Below are 20,856 nucleotides of genomic sequence, written 5' to 3'. Positions count from 1 at the left end.
ACCACCTCCACGAGGGGAGTAACTACCAGCGCTGGGAGTGCAGCGACCAGCGGTTGTGCACTGTCTACACTGGCACTTTGCACCGCTGAAAGTTGCAGTGCTCGGGGGTGTTTTTTCACACCTCTGAGCGAGAAAGTTGCAGCACTGTAAAGTACCAGTGTCGACGAGCCCTTAGAGAAGTGATTTTGACTCCATACTGAGGCCTTGGCTACACTGGCAATTCACAGCGCTGCACTTTCTGTGCTCAGGGGTGTGAAAAAACACCCCCCCTGAGCGCAGCGAGTGCAGCGCTGTAAAGCGCCAGTGTAATCAGCGCCTGCAGCGCTCCACGCTGGCTCGCAGCGCTGCAAGTTATTCCCCTCGGAGGGGTGGAGTACATACAGCGCTGCGAGAGAGCTCTCGCAGCGCTGGCGGCAGCGCTGTGAATCCATGAGTGTAGCCAAGGCCTGAGATTCTACTTTCTTGGGTGTGTATTTCTTTTTAATATGGGGCTAGTCTGTAGTATGAATAAAATCAGGGATGTGAAGGGAGAAATGGTTCTTATAACCAGCAGCACTTTTATCTTTGTTTTTTAACTGGCTTCTTTTTAGGTCACATTTGCTTTACCACATTATGTGATATCAAGTTGGAAAAAAAATCTAGTAGGCCTCTAAAAACCAGAAGCCAATGGAAGATTGGCAGGAGAAACCCAGTGCCTCTCCCACTAGCTTCTGGAAGGGAGAGTCAGTGGGATTGTTTGCAGGCTGGTGTATCTGGTCCATGGCCAATCTTGGTTAGTAAGGGGTCTGATTAGATTTAGAACTCACTCTTCTCTGTTTACTAGCTGCTGCATTACCCCTCTTATCCCCATCTCTCCATGTCCCAACTTCTCTTTCCTTCTGACCCCCACCTGCTGTAAAGGAGGAACTACTTTCCTCTCTTTTCCCTCCAACTACTGGAAAAGAATGGTGAGTTTTAGGCTATGGCTATAGCGTATGTCGGCATAATTTATGTCGCTCAGGGGGGAAATAAACCACCCCGCTGAGTGACATAAGTAACACCGACATAAGTGCTTGTGTGCACAGCGCCATATTGGCGGGCCAATATAGCTTCTGCAGTTCACAGAGGTGGTTTTATAATGCCAATGGGAGAGAGTGTTTCCTTTGGTGTAGAGCATATTTACCAGATGAGGTGCAGCTGCAGCAGCACTGTATGTGTAGACATGCCCTTAGTCTTCCTCCTGCTATCACTTTTAATGTGGCTCATAGCTTTCAGAGGAGCAGTACCATGACACTGAAGAGAATGAGTGCAGTTTTGCTGAGGCAAAACAAAAGAAACTCTGAAGCTATCTTAGTTTATCTTGTAACTTTCACTCTGCTGCTTCTTGGAAAACCATGAACATAAGTAGGGAGAATTTTCTGCCCTTTTGGCTGAAGGGAGTGGAGAAAGCAGACTCCCAGAACAATTTGGGAGCAGCAGCAAAGTAAAGCTAACAAGCCCTTATCAATTTTACTGCTGCTTTTCAGAATTTTTGAGCTATTGTGAATCTAATGAGAAAATCTCCAGGTTCATTCTATAAACTAATGGCTCCACCTACTTCCCAGAGAAAGCTTTTTATTGTCACTGCCTAGTAAATGCATTTTTAGTGTCTATGCTTTAAATCAGTGTTTCCAAAACTTGGGACGCCGCTTGTGTAGGGAAAGCCCTGGTGGGCTGGGCCGGTTTGTTTACCTGCCGTGTACGCAGGTCCGGCCGATGGGAGCTGCTGGAAGCGGCGGCCAGTACATCCCTCGGCCCACGCCGCTTCCAGCCGCTCCCATTGGTCTGGAGCAGCGAACCATGGCCAGTGGGAGCTGCGATCGGCTGGACCTGTGGACGCAGCAGATAAACAAGCAGCAGATAAACAAACCGGCCCAGCCCGCCAGGGGCTTTCCCTTCACAAGGGGCGTCCCAAGTTTGGGAAACACTGCTTTAGATAATCTCTGCTGTCTTTTGTATTGACACTTGTACCTTCTTACCATTAAGCAAAGTGTTTAAAAAAAAAAAAAGATTTTAAAGATGTTTAAAACACATTAAACACTCAAAAGCTAGGAAAATCAGTTTGGGCTAGAACTGTGTAAGTCACCTGATTATTCGTTTATGTTGTGCCTCCATAACCATTCAGCTGCAAACTGCTCTTAAGGGACAAAGGTCAAGATCTTCAAATGGTGGGGAGACTTTTTAACTAGTCATAACTGATCTTTGTTTGCTAGTCTAGGTGATCTGAAATCTAATGGTCACATTTTACTGGAAGTTGATGAATGACTATAGCTATGGTCAAAATATGTGACTGACTCGCTCTATTAGTTGAGATATTTCTAGACTTTTTGTGCCCAGTTGTAAGGTTAAAAATATCCTACTAGATCTTTTTAAATGATTAAAAATAAATATATGGGGATTTTATTTATATAGAAGTCCAATAGCTTGTATAAAAATAGGTGCTTCAACAGAGGCCTGATGTTAGATTTTAGTCCAGGTTATAAACAGTCTGCATCCAGGTTATAAACACTTCAAAAATAGAGATTTATAATGGAAACTAAGAGATCTTAACTATAGCTGCTGGCAGATGCTGCTGTAATAAAATATTAAGTCCACATAGACTCTGTTATCCTGTGAACGTGCAGTGATCATCCAACTTGTAGCAGTTATGTAAACAGAACTCTGCTAGCCTTTCATTCAGGGCTACAGTGCTACGGTCACTACTACGTGGATTAAAATAATCCTACAAATTATGCATGATAACTGGAAATGTAATCTGATGTACTGCTGATAATTGATGAGTATCTAATAGATAGCTTTTCCCTTTAGTAGATCTAATTGCCGATGAAGGTGCATATAGTCATTTTTAGTATTGATAGTCCAAGCTATATGTAGCATAAAGAAAATGTAACTTTGTTTAATTTTATTTAAAACATTCTTTAAGAGAGATGTAAATAGAACGATTCAGTTTGTGATTTTTTGTGTGTGTGTGAGTAGCATTAGTGTGTCATCTTAATACTGGTTTTTCATTTGAAGTGGAGCTAAATAGCGCTATATATCCAATGCTGTCTGGTTATAAAGTTGCTCAGAATGGTAGCAGTATGTCAGTTCTACAGCTGTGTATGTTATAATTAGCAGTCTTCTCTACAGGGCAAGTATCCTATGCGTACAGCTGTATGTTTTCTATGATGGTGGCTGGTTGACAATCCTCTAGATCTATTTGGCTGACAGTGCAGAACAGTGACACTTCCTCATTTCATACTGAATGCAAACTAAACCAGAAAAGCTTCCCTAAATGCTTAAACTGAGCACTCAGTATCTAGGTTTTTAATAAATAATTCTATTTTATAACCTAAAAACCTTACCTAGGAATTTACTCGTGGAAGGTGCCAGATTGACAGTCATGGAAAGAGAAGTCTTCTACTTATTGTTGCCTCAACCCACCTGATCAATGATCTGTAGGGGGACCACTTGTAGGGGTAAGAGCAGGGGTCAGCAACCTTTTGGAAGTGGTGTGCCGAGTCTTCATTTATTCGCTCTAATTTAAGGTTTCGCGTGCCATTTAACGTTTTTAGAAGGTCTCTTTCTCTAAGTCTATAATATATAACTAAACTATTGTTGTATGTAAAGTAAATAAGGTTTTTAAAATGTTTAAGAAGCTTCATTTAAAATTAAATTAAAATGCAGAGCCCCCCCCGGACTGGTGGCCAGGACCCGTGCAGTGTGAGTGCCACTGAAAATCAGCTCGCATGCCGCCTTTGGCACGCGTGCCATAGGTTGCCTACCCCAGGGTAAGAGGATAATTCAGCATCCTACCATCCTAATCATTGGCCTCTGCTTAACACTTTATTAGTATGCTAGCTAGTTTCAGTTGTGATGGCTGTTTTTTGTGATGCGGACAGTTTGCCTCACTAGATTTTTATGGTTCACTTATTTCATGTACAGTATGATACATTGGGGACATCTGTGACACAGCAATTAAACAACTGTGGCTGGCCTAGGGCTTGGGCTGTGGGGTTATAAAATAGATGTGTGCATGTTTGGACTGGAGCCTGGGACTCCACGAGAGGGAGGATCCTAGAGCCTGGGCTCCAGTCTGAGCCCGAATGTTTATGCTGTAGTTTTTAGCCTTGCAAGCCCGAGTCAGCTGACCCGGGCCAGCCCCAGTTGTCAGTGGGTCTCTTATTCCAATATAGACATACCTATAGACCAAAGACTTTCGGTCACTACTAACCTGGGCTGCATTTGAAGTAGTTATTTAGAGGAGGCTCTGTATTTTTTTTCAGCAGTCCTTGGATTATCTATTTGTCCTTTACTCTCGTTTACTTGTATGTATCTTCATTGAAGTGAATGGAATCTGAATGCATAGACAATGAGAGAAATTAGTTGTTGATGATGATCTGCCCTTAGCTAACGTCTAAAATGTTCGTGAATCTATTGTACGTTTGGTTATTTTGTTCACATTTTCATCACCGGGAAACTGTCTTACTTGGTTCTTGTATTGAGACTCATTACTATAGCATGAGGGTAATGTACATAAAATAACACAAAATATATTGTGCTATTAGAATTCATACACTCTTAATCATGAGGAAGGTATATGCATTTCTGACTCTTGAAGTGTACAAATCTAAAATACCAACAGAGGTTCATTTTTTGTTTAGTGGATTCATGGCACAATCCTTATGTCAAGTGACTTCGCTGAGCGCATGATATGTTTGAATAATGCAGAGAGGAATGTGTAAAAGGGTTTATGATGCTTGGAATTAAGAAACTGCATGAATGCTCTTAGTGGGATGAGTTAAGGTAAGGAGATGTTTTAAGACTTTTAAAAATGACAGTAGCTGCAGGTAATTATTGTGAATTAAATACTTAAAAATAAGTGTTTTTATTTTGTACTTGTATAATTAAATTAGTGGTATAAAATGATTGAATTACACCACAAGTAAGTGGTTCTAGTTAAATATTATAAAAAATACTTTATCTGTCTTCAAAAGACATTCTTTGACTTCTGGCACTTCTTTTCAGGATTTCCAGTGTCAAAGGGCTATATATGTTGATCTAACATTTTTCTTAAGAGAGCAAAGAATTATGGTACTTTTAATCTTTGGACAGGAATGTTGGTTCATAAAGTAATAAAAATTAATAATTTATTAAGGGGCACTAATTTTTTGTATGGTGTATAGAATGTATTTTTTTTTAAGTAAGTGCTTTCCTGTTAATACATTGAACTAGGAAAGAAGCACAATTGCATTTTTGGAGTTAAAGACAACATACTTCTATTACATTTTCAATCTAGTAGTAAAATTGAAATACACAGTGTCATTTCCTCAGAGAGTGTTTTGGCAGTGTCTACTGAAATTTAGATTACTCTTTTACTATAACTTGATTACTTACTATAAATTCACAATATAGGTTTGAAATTACCTTCTAAGGCAAGGTGTTAATTATATATTGTAACAAGGGGATTCTCAAAGGGAGATAGACATATTTCAATTCAGTGAAGCCATATACCTAGCCGTGTGTCAGATAAATATTAGACAATACACAAGGGACAGAACAATTCTGGGATTGTTACTTAATTTTGGTCAGCATCATTTATGTAATCTTGTGCTTTACAGTAGCTTCCAGTAGTGATGGAAGAACACAGTGATGACCTCTGACGTATTATGCTTTTCACTGAGCACACTTTCCAACCCTAGTCCACATACGCTTTTGGATGGTTGGGTAAGGTGGCAGTGGAGAAGGACTTTTGAATTTCTGTTGCCTTCAACAAATTCTTTCCTTTGACTGCTTGGTAATGACCAAAGTAGTATTCAAGAAATTTTCTCCTGCTACAATCTACCCCGAAAGGTAACTATTTTTTAATACTAAATTTACTTTATCTGTAAAGGTGCAATCTGAATCATACAGAACATACAAGCAGCTTAACTGAGAATTTCTTAATGTTTAAATCATTAATGAGAAAATATGAGACAGTAAGAGAACCTGAGGTGTCCTTTGTCTCTTATTATTTTTTACACTTTGTACATGACGCACTAGTATGTTGGCTGAAGATATAATCTGCTAGGCATGCGAAATTACTAAAAATAGTAGTCCAACCGTAACACAATTATCTAGGGCATCAGGTTATGGGATTTTTCCAAACCTTGGAGTCAAAATCCAATTGAGGACTAAGGTGTCAGTAGCTAGACATTTGCTGTTTCTACTCCAAATAAATGACCTATGCAGAGCAACAGGTTGTAACTTTAATCTGGCAATGATGCAGAATGAGGAGAGGGACAAATTATTTGAGTGAACAGCTAGCACAAAAAGTTAATGAAGTGGCTCTGTGATAGGGTGAGTGGAATAAAATAACCTGTTATGCACTTTAATATGTATAGAAATCAGAAAATATGGGTGTGGTAGCACCTCCTACGAGGTATTAAGCATCCTCTACTCCAGTGGAAGTTGAGAGCTCAGCACTTCTCAGGGTCAGACTGTAAAATCACTTATATGTAATAATTAGACTAAACTTTAGATGAGTGTGGACTTACATTAAAAAGATTCTTTATGTGCAACATTTGATAGCATCATAAAGATTGAACACAGGGTGGATTGATTTAAATCAAAGCAATTTACATTACGAGTTTTTATCATGATTTAAATCAGCAAGCAGGAAACCTTGATTTACATAATCAGTTTTAATCATGTTTTACATTTGTACTTTTTATTTATTTTCCTAAAGGAAAGTTAATTCTCATTGGCTGGTAATCATTAAAATGTGTTGATTTGCAACTAAATATAACCATTACATTAAATTTGGTGCTACTTTTTGCCAGCCATGAGGATACACATTTATTTAAACAATTATATAACTTAACATACATTTATTCAGATTCCTAATTTTTAAATTTTTTATTATTTTAGAAGAAGGTGAATAATGTGATTTAGTGTCAAGCTCTATTTGGATGGAAACGCAAATTCAGTTGCACAAAAGCATTTTAATTGATTTTTATTAAATGAGCTGGAAACATAAAAGAAAACTTTATCAAAACTTTTTTGTATTTAAAATTAACTGATTTATTAAATAAAGGAAATATTGCCAGAAGTTAGTGAATTTAACTGATTATTTCTGATTAATGTCCTTCAAGATTTTAGAAGCAGTAAATCTCATCCTTTCACACTTAGATTTTTTTCATAGATTGGAAGAAGAAAACAGGCTTTTCTCCTTTTTTCAACTCCAATTGATTTCTTAACTTCGAGTGAACTAGTCAACTGAACTAGTTGAATACATTGAAATGAAGAAAATATTCTCTGTGCACCTGTGGAAGAGGGTTACTGCTGTAGAAAGTTGGTTTAGCACTTCAAACTCTGGTTTCAGGTGTGTAGCCAGTGACTTCACCATTTTAGTGGTTTGACTTTCTTTAAAACTTGGCAGCAAATATGTACTACTTGATGTTTTTTGTATTTAATTTAAAGGATTTTAATAGATTTAGGCCTTAACATGGGTTGTCAACTTCCAATCTAATTTTAATAGGCTTATTTTTTAAATAAACCTATATTTAACTTAAGTAAAAAAAAATAAAAAAGTTATCAATCCAGATTGAACATACCTACTTCAATTTCTTTCAGAGAGATTTTTCCATGGAGTATAACTTTTGCTGATGCTGACCAGTTTGACTTAGTCTACCAATTTACTACTGTTGTTTGAACCATCTATTTTACTTTTCAGTTGGCATTAGTTAATTAAATTATAGGCTTATATACAGTAGATGTAATCTGTAGGTTTTTTTCAGAAAGGAGGGACAGACAATTATGTTTTGCATTTACCTTGGATAGCTTACAACGCTCATAATCAAGTGTTTTGAATTTTGTAATAGCAAATAGCAAAATTACCATCAGATGTTACAGTTTACTTTAAACCATTGATTTAAAACACTTCTAAAGATGATTTGCAAATGCATTTGACACACAAAGAACTGTAGAAAACTGTGGTATGCTCTAAATAATAAGGGGAAATAATTAAGGGGAAAAAAATAAACAGAAAACCCCTTCCTGTTTTTTAAAAGAAGATCCATGAAGATCCAGGCCTTTCTGATTTGCTGTTTGCTACTTGGCGTGACAACAAGATCTTTACTATTTTCTGTTATCCTGAAACTGTAGTAGAGAAGAGTCTACTTATAGAATAATAAAAAAAGTTTAGAATAATAGAAAGCAGTTAATGTTAAAATTCTGGTATTCTTAAATATTTTTTGTTTAAAAAAGCTTTCAGATTATGCAATATTGTAATAAATAGCACACATGCCACTCAAGTTATGATCAGACTCCAGCCTTCGCCAAGTTTCATGGTAAGTATGACATCAATGAAGAGCTTATGGGGAATCTCTTTCAAAGCAGGAACTTGGTGATCCATAGTGTAAGTGATATGAAAACTAAAAGATAAGGCAGGGTTTTAAACATGGCAAATGTATGGAATATGCCTCTGAAAGCTCCTGCTCACTTGGGTTATTTTTGCTATGCTAACACATGTGACTCGTTTTTTAAATAATCTTGCCAATTATCTATCTTTAAAAAGAAGGAAATGAACTATGCATTGTACACGTTAGTTACAACATGTCTTGATGTTCTGCTGAAACAAAAATACTTGAATTTTTGGATTTAATTTCTGTCCAAAATTGTCAAGAACAGTCTGTTGAACAGTACCTATTCAGTTATCATTGACTAAAATTATTAATGCCAGGCTTTGCACTGGGAGCCACTGTCTGGTACTGTCAAAGTATTGCAGACTTAGTGGACAGATGTCTTTCCCTATAGAAATGGATTGAGACACTAATAAAATTGTATGAAAATAGACTAGACATTTCATCTGGCCTTGGAGTAGGAGACAAAATCATGCAAAGTTGAGAGGAAAGCGGGAAATAATGACTGAAGGAGGGAAGAGACAGAGTTAAGTGGCTCTGGGAGTAGAAGAGGAAATATTTCCATGCAGTTACCATGATGACATGGAATCAGTTCAGCAGGTAGCTTTGGGGAACCAAAATCCTTTAAAAAACATGATCATAGTGAAGGGAGAGGCAATTCATATATATATGTATAAGCCAGCCACTTACAGTGTATCAAATTACATGCAGAAGACTAGTCTAGAATAGATGCATCTAATTATCTTACAGTTATTTCTTTCCAAATTTTTCATATAAGCTAACTAATCATAATTAACGCTATGATTTAGTCACGGGTATTTTTAGTAAAAGTCAAGGACACGTCACAGGCAATAACCAAAAAGTCTAAAAATATCCCTAACTTAATCTTAGGTGCTTGGGGGGGAGGGCGAGAGATGCTCCGGTGGTTGCTGCTGCTCATATATGTGGGGGTAGCCTGGGGCCCCACCACCACCACACCCGGCAGGGGGCACCCCAAGGCCTTGCCGCCACTGCTCATGTGGGGGGGGGAGGGCGCATGGCCCCGCTGCTGCTCCTCCAGGTGGGGGGCAGCCCGGGGCCCCGCCACTGCTGCTCCTGGACCGTTGCTCCAGGGCAGCACCCGGGACTAGTTGCCTGGGGCCACCGGAGCAGCAGCTAGTGTGGCTGGCTCCAGGGCAACCCCAACTGCTCTGGTGGCCCTGGGGTCAGCCACACCAACCGCTGCAGCTGCGGAGGTCACGGAGTCCGTGACCTCTGTGAAAGACTCGCAGCCTTAATCATAATGCATTGTCTAACTTGCTTTTTTCCAGCCAATCATGATGTGTGGCCATAGAATGTACAGTAACATGATGATGGGCCCATGGAAAGTGCACATAGGTAGTTGCATAGTTAAAGGAACGCTCAGCTTGAATGTTTTTAAACTGACAGATAGATGCTCTGTTAGGATTTTTCCCAATCTATTTTTAAAAGAAAATTCTTTTTAAAAATGTGTGCAAGTTTCCTGCTTCACTGTTGATATTATAAGGTTCATTTCAGAAAAGGAGATACTAACTATACAGGAAGAAACATTGAATTTCACCAGACCCAAAGTGCTCACATGTACACAAAGTAAACACACTGAAAAATAGAGTTCTTTGCCATCTTTTGGCTACAGTAATACTGTGTATTACAAATAACTATAGTAGATACAACATTTTCAGATGATGACTTTCCAGTTGTGTCCCTTCAAAGTTCTGTGTTCTTTTACTGAATATGGCAAGAAGTAACTTTTGAGTGAAGTTGCACTTGCATTGTGGGTGTGCAAAGAACTGAGGCCAGAATAAACACTTGCCTCATACAGTTCTAGTACAGTCCTAAAATGGTAACCCTAAGGCTTTTAAAAATAATCTTCACTAAAATGGAGCTAGGAAGATCGAAGATATTTTACAGTAATCATATGGTCCTGGAGGTTGTCAGATATTGAGGTCTCAGTTGAAATTAGTTGTGATTGATAAAGGTTTGGTACACAACTATTGTAATAACCATCAGTCTCTACTCAGAGGAGCTCCAGGATGAAATAATGTGACTCTTGTAGGTTGTAAGTCATAGGGCTGGATGGCAGTGTGTGAGGAGGCTTTTTCAGTACTTTGATCACCTGTAGAGAAGAAAGATGGCCCAGTACTTACGATTTGGGTGGTAGTCTGGGATTCAGGAGACCCAGGTTCAATTCTTTGCTCTGCCTAAAATTTCCTGTGATTTTAAGCAAGTCAGCTGCAGTTCCCTATCTGTAAAATGCGGATAATAATACATCCTATCCCCATAGGGGTGCTGTGAGGATAAATACATTAAAAAGACTGAGACACTCAATACTATGATATAAAGGCCATACGAGTATCTAAATGATGACTTTAAAACTGATCTCAAAATATGTGGTAGTGATGGTGTTAATTTTTTTAATAAGTATTAGAACCTGAGTTATGAATACCTCAGGAATCGAGGTTGTTCATAACTCTGAAATGTTCATAACTCTGAACAAAACATTATTCTTTCAAAAGTTTACAACTGAACATTGACTTAATACAGCTTTGAAATTTTAATATGCAGAAAAATGCTGCTTTTAACCATCTTAATTTAAATAAAAGTACAGAAACAGTTTCCGTACTTTGTCAGATCTTTTTATAAACTCCCTTTATTTTTTAGTAGTTTACATTTAACGCAGTACTGTACTGTATTTGCCTATTTTTATTTTTTGTCTCTGCTGCTGTCTGATTGTGTACTTCCAGTTCCAAATGAGGTGTGTGGTTGACAGGTTACAGTTTGTAACTCTGGTGTTCGTAGCTCTGAGGTCCTACTGTATATCTATTGGGGCAATGAGGTAGTAGTGGTGGCTATCGCTTATACCCTTTAATTTGCAAACGGATATATAGATATATTGTACACCATAATCATTAGGAACTTACTGAATCAAGGCCTAAAGTCCCATTTTCAAAAGTGATTTTTGCACATAGGAACCTGAAGTCATTGGTGCTAATCACTTGTTTAAGTGCTTAGCTGGATCAGGGTCTTACTGTCTTGTATAACTGGACAGAAAATTTATTTAGCACTTACAATCTGTAAGTCTTGTGATTATATATATTTGAAGGTTTTGGTAGTGTTTTTTATTCTTAAACTGCAGCAATGGAGGCATGTAAAAATTAAGACAGTGCTGCCTTTCCAGTGAAATAATTCAACATGTACAACAGTTCCCACTACTGATGAGAAAATAAAATATCTCCATTACTTTTTATAGGTAGTGGCAACATTCACGAGTCTAGTTTAGCATTGAGGAAAAAACGATTTTTCTATAATCTTGAGTAGGAAAACCCTCTAGCATTGTTACTGATGTGGTAGGTGTCCGATACTGTAGTCATTCTGAAGTGACCATCTAACTCAAGGAACTGCTTTTAATCTGTATTGCTCTGTTAATTCATACAAATTATTTAGTTTTATTACACTGGGAAAACAATATTATTTACAGCACATATGTATTTATGGTTCACATTCTTAAATAACACATACATGAGCACTAAGCTTCTGATGGAGCATTATTAGACAATAGAATATTGACACTTTGCACTTTCGAATGTTTCAGCACTGCAAGGCTACAAAAAAAAGTATGCTTCCAAACACAATCTTAATTATTGTATCCCAAGTATTTTCCTAAGTAAACAAATAGTCTTTTCCCACTTCACCAGTTATTTCACTCTCTACACATTTTTTACTGAAACCTCCTACTTTTTATCTTAAGCTAAAATGTAAGCAAAATAACTGTTCCAGAAAATTGTAACTTTTTAACTCCTCAGTTACACCTCCAAGTCCATCTGCTCATGCACAGAACCCACATTAGCCATACAAAATGGCTAATTGTCTGCTCAAAATTTTGTTCTTTTCTGGTAGCTGTCTTTACTCTTCATAAATTTTAGAGTTGGGGAGGTCATCTCGTGACTGGTGTGCTGTAAAAGCAAGGTAAGTGCTAGATACTCAAATGGTGTCGCTCCATCAAATGACCTAGGTTTTTTGGGGGGAGAGGGGAGAATGTTCCCACAATTAAGGGTAGGAAACTGCAAACTTCACTTTTCCTTACCTGAAAGTATGAATGCTCTATTAGGATCTAGAAATTTGATTAATTCCATGAGAAATAATTCTCGTCTGTTGGAGACAAAGCATCATATTGTGACAGTTTTAACAGTGGTAATAGATATATGTTTTACAGTACTCCTAACATGATCTTTGGGGCCTTTCAGAACTTTTGTTCATAATTTTACCAGTTATCTCTATATAAGAATTAATAAATGAGCCTTGGAGTAGCCTTGTTTCTAGAGGAAGCTGGTAGTAAGACCAACCCCATAAATTATCCATTAATGACACTTGTGCAGTGCACATGTTGCTGGTTATATATGAAAGACTTTGAGACTCTAATGCTCAATCAATATGCACAGCTGCTAGTGGAAGAAAGAGCTTGAAACAATCAAAAACATAGCTTGCAGTTATTGTATTGTTTGAGTATAGCTCTAAGGGGGCCATATACTCAGTGGATTAATTATGGGTAATTTTTAAGTAGCTGGGGTAGTTTTCTTTAATTAAAATAAAATGTAACAGCTATATGTAGTAATTTGGTCTAGCAGATTGCTATCTGGGTTTATTTAAAATCAGTTTTCTTGTGTGCTGGGACACTTTGCCTTTCAAATACTTCACATTTTAATCTTTTTAAATGCTCATGGCATGTTTAGTTATGCATAAATGCATCCTACCTGTTCTAGGTTTTATCTGGTATCAACATAGCAAATACAGCTTGGAACAATTAGTGTCCTGTTCTTGTGAAGTGCCCCCCTACTGAGTTGTAGGTCTTCAAATGAATGAGTATTACATAAATCCGCAACCAGTTTCACTGAAAACAAGGGCAGAAAATGCAGGAGATAGGTGGAAAATAGAGTAAAATCCGATATAATATTTAACTGTTTTTATATCTGTAGAAAATATTTTTTCCTAATGGTATATCCAAAAGTTTGTATCAGCCAAAGACTTGATAAACTAAACTAAAAATGTAAGTTGACTCATTTTAAATGAATTTCCTATAATGCTTTTCAGTAGTAGTGTATTCCTTTCTCTTTATAGTTTTTTTAAAAAAATCACTTGTCTTCAGAATAACTAAGTACTGGTGTGATAGGAATTAATGGTTCTTTGTTATAAGTTTGACATTTAGGAAGTTGAAAATAAGATCCATATTTGTTTTTGAAGTGTCACCCTTAAGAACCCACTTAAAAGCCAAACAAGAACAGCAATGTATGATCTGAATGTGTCGAGAAATTGCAATAGTAAGGTGTAGATTGACATCCATTACTGAAGTAACTTCTAAATATTTTCCTTTTAAATTTAGACATTAAGATTTTTAATCTAAAACAATGTATATATAGTAACTATTAAAATTTGATTTCCCATTTCTCCTACCATGTGGAATGTGTCTGCTACTAAGCCAGATCCTTGGAATTGTATTCCCTATGCAGTGACAAAACACAAATGAAATAAATGAGTGAGAACACACACAGAGGACTAGGTCACGGAGCAGACCCACTTAAACTGGATGTAAACTATTGAAGTGAAAGCAAGTTTCTAGTCTCTACTAAGTCATCATCTCTTTACAATTATAAGGGATTACCATTTTGATTGCTATGAGCAGTTTCCACAGTACTTTCTCTGTTTTTAAAGAGTCACAGTCAACTTAAAAAAAAAACCACACTAACAGACTTCCTGCCTATGACTTCTATAACTGAAAATATATAAAAAAAATCTTTTCAGTTTGCTTTGTGCATTTATTTAACATCACTGTTTGTTCTGAGATCTTGGCTAGCAGGTAGAAACCTCTTTCAAGCCTTTCTTTTATAGTCCATTAGGAACATTGCAAGATCTTTGTTAATTTGGCATAGAATTGTAAATTTCATTTTAAAATGAATATTAAGAATTGTATCTCTATTTTGTGTAAACTTGAATTTGTTTTTTAATAGAAAAATGTTTTCCTACTGATATCTGCTTATCCTACAATTATCTGTACCAGTATTTCTCCTGTCCCTAAATCCCAATTTCCTTTTAGACAGCCATTCATAACAAATTATTTTTACTGTGGAGCCTAGAGACTTAATCATAAATAAGTTGCTTGAAGAATCCTGTACTGAACAATTTAGAACCTCTACCCAGAGGACACAGTCAAGGGTGTCATTGCCAATATAAAACTAGGGAGGGTGAGCCTAGTCTATGGGAGATGCCTAACACATTATCACTTGTTACATTGCTATACTCCAGTATAGGTGATGGAAACCAAATTTTATTTTATTCTGAACCTATTTTAGTTCAAGTCAGCCTAAATCATAAGTTGTAATTTTGCAGTCAGTGTTAATATTGTGTCTGTTTTGGAGGTGCTCAAGGACTCAGACAGGAACTCCCCATTGAGCCCTCTTAACCCTATTCTGTTCTCCCTCTCCTCCTCCTCCCCCCATCTTGTGCCTTTGTACTCCTGGGGAGATTTGCAGACCAGTTTCAGTCAATTTTTCCATGTTGGAATAAGCTGTGTGCACAGACATTGAAATGTGTTAGAATTTATACATACTTTAGTATTCTAGTATTTTATATATATGAATATATGACTATTGTGTGGGGCGTATAGAAGCTGGGATCGGAGCATATTTTCTTTGATAAAAATAGGGCCTGATGGTAAAAACAAAATATTTTTTAAAAAATTGAGAGCTGCTGCTGTAAATAGACTGAAAATTCGGAACAGAATAAATAAACATGTTTTTATGCTTGAGACTTGTAAGCTCCTCTCTTCCATGTATTGAGACTTGTACATACAAATATAAATACTTCATTAGGAGTTTTGTTTTTGTTGTTGAGTATTTATTGATCCCGATTTTAAATAATTTTATGGTTGTTAATGCCAGGTGCTGGAACTTCAGAAATGAAGCAGATTGACATGAGTGATTTGGTGAGCTTATATTGGCATCAGGTTATGATCACAGGTCACTTAAAGTGTTTATCCTCTCAAAAAAAGGTACCAGTCAGTACTAACCACCACCGTTAGAGATGCATGACTTTCATATGTATTAGTTGCACTGTATCTGATAGTCACATGAAAAAGATCACAAGGCTGGGGAAAGGATTATGGTCATGCTTTATACGTGAATTTCCTTGTAGGAATATTTTAGTGTTTTCACATTTTAAAGAAAAGGGAGAGTTTTGATGTCCCTTTGTGCTTTAATAGATAGACTGGCTCTGATTGTAAACAAGAAAAAAATTCTAATCACAAAGAGCCTTCTGCATTAATAGACTTAAACAGGCTTATCTTCAGTTGTATATTAAATTTTCAAAACAAATAATTATTGCGGGCTTTGTTTTTATTTTTGAAAAGACTCCAACTTGAACAGAATGTGATTGCCCGCCTCTTCCACAGATTGGACAAACATGAGAGCGCATCTCCCATCTTTCCTTGTCCTCCATTCCCTCTATTGGCTCCATGCCTGCCTTTGCTGCCTGTTCAAGACCTTGGATCTAATCTTCAAATTTAACAGGTCTTGACAACATTAGCGGGATTGGGCCAGATCTTCAGTTGGTGTAAATCCATTTAAGTCAATGGAGCTATGCTGATTTACCTCACCTGAGGATCTAGCCCACACAGATACACTTGTGCTTCTCTGTCTCAAAGCAGATTACAAAGTCTAGAATGAAGCATGTGAGAGCCAGAGATAAAGCTTTCTTGGTTAAAGGGTCACAACTGTGAAATGAGCTTTTAAAGGAAATCACAGTAACACAAAATGTGACCATGCTACAAGCCTTCCTCTTTGATAAAATCTTTCCACTATACCCAGAATGACATTTATAACAACTTATTTCTTCCCACCACTGTGGCCCCCCCTTCTTCCCCAAAACGAATACCCCAAGCAGAGCTTTCTGTAAACGGAGAGGGCAGAAGAGCCAAAGAAGCCTGCCAGTATGTTAATCTGAGAAAGTGCTTGGACATCATTATGGTGGACACCAATACAAAACCTTAAATAGATTAGTGTATGTATAGGGCTTTAATGACACTTTTAAATGATTCTATGAGTCAGAAAGTTAGCTATGAGAAAATTACCCATCTTATTGACAAATCTGATCTCTCTGGGTCAGATTCGTCCCAATGCAGGGATGGGGTTGGAAGACAGATTGTTCCTCTCTAAGGGTTGCTGGAGGTGGTTCTGGGCATTTGACCAAATGACTTAAAAATGGACAGGTGTTTGATTAAATGACAACATATTGTCATTCTAGACAGGTGATAGAACAGTTGTTTTCTAAAAATCCAACTACAATTTATTATGAAGTCCTTACCAAAATTTTATTAGAATGAAAATCTGGAATCCCATTCTGATGCAGAAGCATCTTCCTCACACATTTCCTTCAAACCCTATGGTTGTAGGTAGACTGGCATTGTGTTAAAAAATTTTGTTTCTAAAGCTGGAGCCACTGGGAGCTCTCGTGAGGTTGAATCTTCACCTTTCATGTCTTTGGGGCTTGGAGGGGGGTAGGAATGAGCTTTTTCAGGGATTTCTGTGCACATGTATGCTCTGCAGGAGGCCACCAGAAGAATATCTTCAGTGTTTGCTGCATTGTGCTCTGGCAGGGCATGTCTTTATGTTCTGCAACTAGATGATGGAAAGCTCAACTGTCTGGACTCCTATTTGCCACACTCCTTCTATGGGCACGGAAGCTTTCAGCAGTACTTTTCCTTTCTTAGAACAAGGCAGAACAGAACTGGGACTTCTGTGTCAGTGCTATAAGGCTCATACCAAGGTTTACCAGGACCACCTGGCTAAATTATTCTGTGGGCACTATCAACTAAAATGATCACTGTGGTTGCATACAACTTTCTGTCTGTGCTGGTGGGTGCCCCATGTATCCTCATAAATGACAGTGAAACATATCCTTTGATGGAAGGTGCTATAGTATAGAGGTGCATTCATAAATATGTGCAGTATAATTACCGCTTTTGTCATTTTTCATTATTTAAATGCAGATATTTTTCTTGAAACCACATCACTGTATGGATGTTATAAAGACTTTGAATTTCTGCTATATATTAGTTTTCAAGGAGCCTACCTTGTTATAGGCTATACAAATATAAATACATGAGCAGAGGCTTTCATAGAAAATACTAGAGGGTCTGGGTGTTTGTGGATGTTTTGTTTGTTTTTAGTTCATGATTTTATTGATTTAAAGCTTTTTTATCAAAGATAAGATTTACATACAGGTACAGAGATGGTTGCATTGGAAATATTTAAATAGCTTTTTTTTTTCTCCCCATTTTAAGTGTTTTCTTTTGTGTTTCTCATAGGAATCAGAGATGAAGGTACACATGCACACAAAATTTTGCCTCATTTGTTTGCTGACATTTATCTTTCATCAATGCAACCATTGCCATGAAGATGGCCATGACCCTAAAGAGAGCCATGTACACAACCATAATGACAGTCAGATCTCGGAGGCACCATATCTCCAGAATGGAGGAGCAGAATCCTCACCAAGTAAACTTTCAGTGCTGGAAGCTGAAAATGAACAAAAATACTACATTGAAAAACTTTTTGACCATTATGGTCAAAATGGAAGATTGTCATTTTTTGGTCTTGAAAAACTGCTAACAAGCCTTGGTCTTGGAGAGTTAAAAGTAGTGGAGATTAATCATGAGGATATTGGCCATGATCATGTTTCCCACTTGGATGCTTTAGACGTACAAGAAGGAAAGCATTCTCATTCTCATAACCATCCTCATTCTCGTAGCCACTCAGGTCCAGAAAACCAAACTGTGAATGGTGTATCTACAAAGAGAAACCATAAATGTGACCCTGAAAAAGACACAATAGAGTCATCGGTGAAACCTGCCATTAAGCGTGTTCGTGACAACAATCGTCGCCGCCACCACCATCAGCATCATCATCATCATCACCTTGACCATAATGGTACTCATCATACTCATAATGATTCAGTCAGTCAGAGTGAACATGGAGACCCGAGCCATGAACCTTCAACAGAGACAAACACTACCCAAGAACAACCTGAGAGAAAACTACAGACACACATGAACAGGCAAAAGGGAAAGAAATTCAGTGAGACGTTAGTAGATACTGCACAAGATGCTCAAGACCATGATCCAGGTGGTCAATATGAGCACAATCATGTTGATAAACATGATCATGTACACGATGCATCTCACTCACATGTACGCATTCACAAACGCCATAATGACCAGGCCACCGGTCATAGACACCAAGATCCTACTCCTGGTAACGAGGATCGCCATACCAGCAAGCGTGAAGCTCCTCATAAACAGATTAGTGTAAGAAACCAGGCCACCAGTCATAGACACCAAGATCCTACTCCTGGTAACGAGGATCGCCATACCAGCAAGCGTGAAGCTCCTCAGAAACAGATTAGTGTAAGAAACATCTTTTCAACACATAGTCACAAGGATCACAGTGAGGATGAACATCAACATGAAGAGGTGAGTATAAACCAGAACTGGTATGCATACAATTATTATTGTGACACCATAAGAAGAGTAGTACTCACAGACAAAACTAGTACTAATAAATGGGTATGACTGTTATACACAATCTAAGTAACAGTATAAAAGTACTAAGAAGCTTACTATTACAGTTTTAGCTCAACTGCATGAATTTCCATCCCCTGTTTTGTCTTTACTCTATCTCCTCTGTCTCCACATTTATGAGATGCTTCAAATATCCTAAATCTTCATGCTAAGTATGTTGCATTTCATATATTAAGAATTATTTTTTTCTTATACAGATTTCATAAATATCATTTTACATCTCTTCCTAAATCTCTTACATCTTTAATGATTTTCAAAAACCTTTTTGACATAGATGCTTTTCAGTCTCTCCTCAACATGTCCCCAATTTCAATCTTTATGGTCCTAAACTATGAGGATGAAGTGAAGTAGATGTATCACTAAATAAAGTCTAGCTTCTATACTATATACTGTATAGTTGTCTCTTCATACTCCTTCCCATTTTCATTTTTGCTTCTTTACCTCTCTCCAAAGGCCATTAGCTCTTCATTCCCATTAATCCTCGATGTTAATCTTTCTCCTTTAACTCTCAAAAAAAGGACTCTGTGTTTTATTGATTTAAAGTACTAAACAGAACAATGCAGTATGGACTACATAATCAATTTTAGGATTACATTTAAAGTGAAAACATCAAACGTGCATCAGGGAGTTGAGAAATGATGGGATTCTTATTTCAGGGTTATGCTCTCTTCCCCATGGCAGGCATTGTTTGTACTGCTGCTTTTCATTGATCTTCCCATGTAATTGAAAAATGACATTTATTTTCAGTGACATTAAGTACTACTGAACATTGGAGGCTGTATATTATGTATAGTTTCACAGCCTCTTTTTTTTTTTTTTTTTCCCCTCTTGGTTTAGTATACACCTGTGTTTCAAAGGTGACATGTTATTGGTCAACATTTCTCCCTTTTCTGTGCAAACCTTCAAAATGAATTTCTAAGCAGCAAACAAACTCTTTAATTTTCTACAGCTGCATATTCTTTAGTGAAATCACTACAACATGTTTAATTTGTTGCATAAATTGCTTTCAGTGTTTAAATGTCACTCAACTACTGCGGTACTATGGTCTTGGAACCAACTCTCCAATATCTCCTGACTTGTTTACGTACCTGTGCCCTGCATTACTGTATCAGATTGACAGAAGACTTTGTATTGAGCATTATGATAATTTGCTGGTTGAAGACTTGAAGAAAGATAAAAGTGAAGCAGCTACGAATAAAGATAAAATAGGTGCATCAGGTAAGATAATATCCATATGCTCTTAGAGAATGTTTTGACTCTGTTATTTATTTGATTTGTATTATTGTAATGCCTGCAAGCCCCGGTCATGGACCAGGACCCAATTCTGCTAAGTGCAATACAAACTCAGAAAAAAGATAAATCCGTACATAGGGAATCCAATGTTTTGTTTTGTTTTTAATTAGTATTCTATTTTATTTGAACATTAATTCATTTTACTTAAGGAAGCTTTCACAGTAAAAGAATGGTTGAAAACTTGTCAACTGATCTTGTTCTGTAAATTAAAATTGAGATAAATACACTCTCAGACTTAGGGGAAGTAGCAGTTGAGAGGAAATGTGGCTGGAGTGCAGCTGTGTTGCTTGCCATGATAAAGCTCCCCCCCCCCCCCCCCTTCCCAATATACCCTCATATCTGGGCACGAGGGTGTCTAGGGCACATGTGCGGTCTGGTGGACACTGCTGATGGGAAAATCTCTGATCAGTAGCGTACAGGCGTATACACACCCTGATGTGGTGCACGCATAGGGGGACACATCTCAAAGAACTCCAGGTACTGTACAAGGAAAGTAACCTCTCCTTCCATTTCCATTCT

General features: G+C 37.5%; 1 protein-coding gene across 3 annotated transcripts in view; it reads left to right on the top strand.

Annotated features, from left to right (window-relative positions):
* Positions 1-20,856, top strand: part of SLC39A10 (solute carrier family 39 member 10) — a 131,189-nt gene that overhangs the window by 73,144 nt on the left and 37,189 nt on the right. For all 3 annotated transcript variants that reach the window (XM_054044659.1, XM_054044662.1, XM_054044661.1), the window contains exons 2-3: positions 17,773-18,936; positions 20,055-20,262. In XM_054044659.1, coding sequence (XP_053900634.1) covers positions 17,782-18,936; positions 20,055-20,262 — 1,363 coding nt within the window. In that variant the 5' untranslated portion in view covers positions 17,773-17,781. The remainder of the gene's footprint in view (positions 1-17,772; positions 18,937-20,054; positions 20,263-20,856) is intronic.

This window comes from Malaclemys terrapin, chromosome 11 (genome assembly GCF_027887155.1).
Source record: "Malaclemys terrapin pileata isolate rMalTer1 chromosome 11, rMalTer1.hap1, whole genome shotgun sequence".
In the NCBI taxonomy this organism is placed as follows: Eukaryota; Metazoa; Chordata; order Testudines; family Emydidae; genus Malaclemys; species Malaclemys terrapin.
The sequence above is the reverse complement of the archived record's forward strand: the minus strand, read 5'-3'. Positions and strand labels throughout refer to the sequence as shown.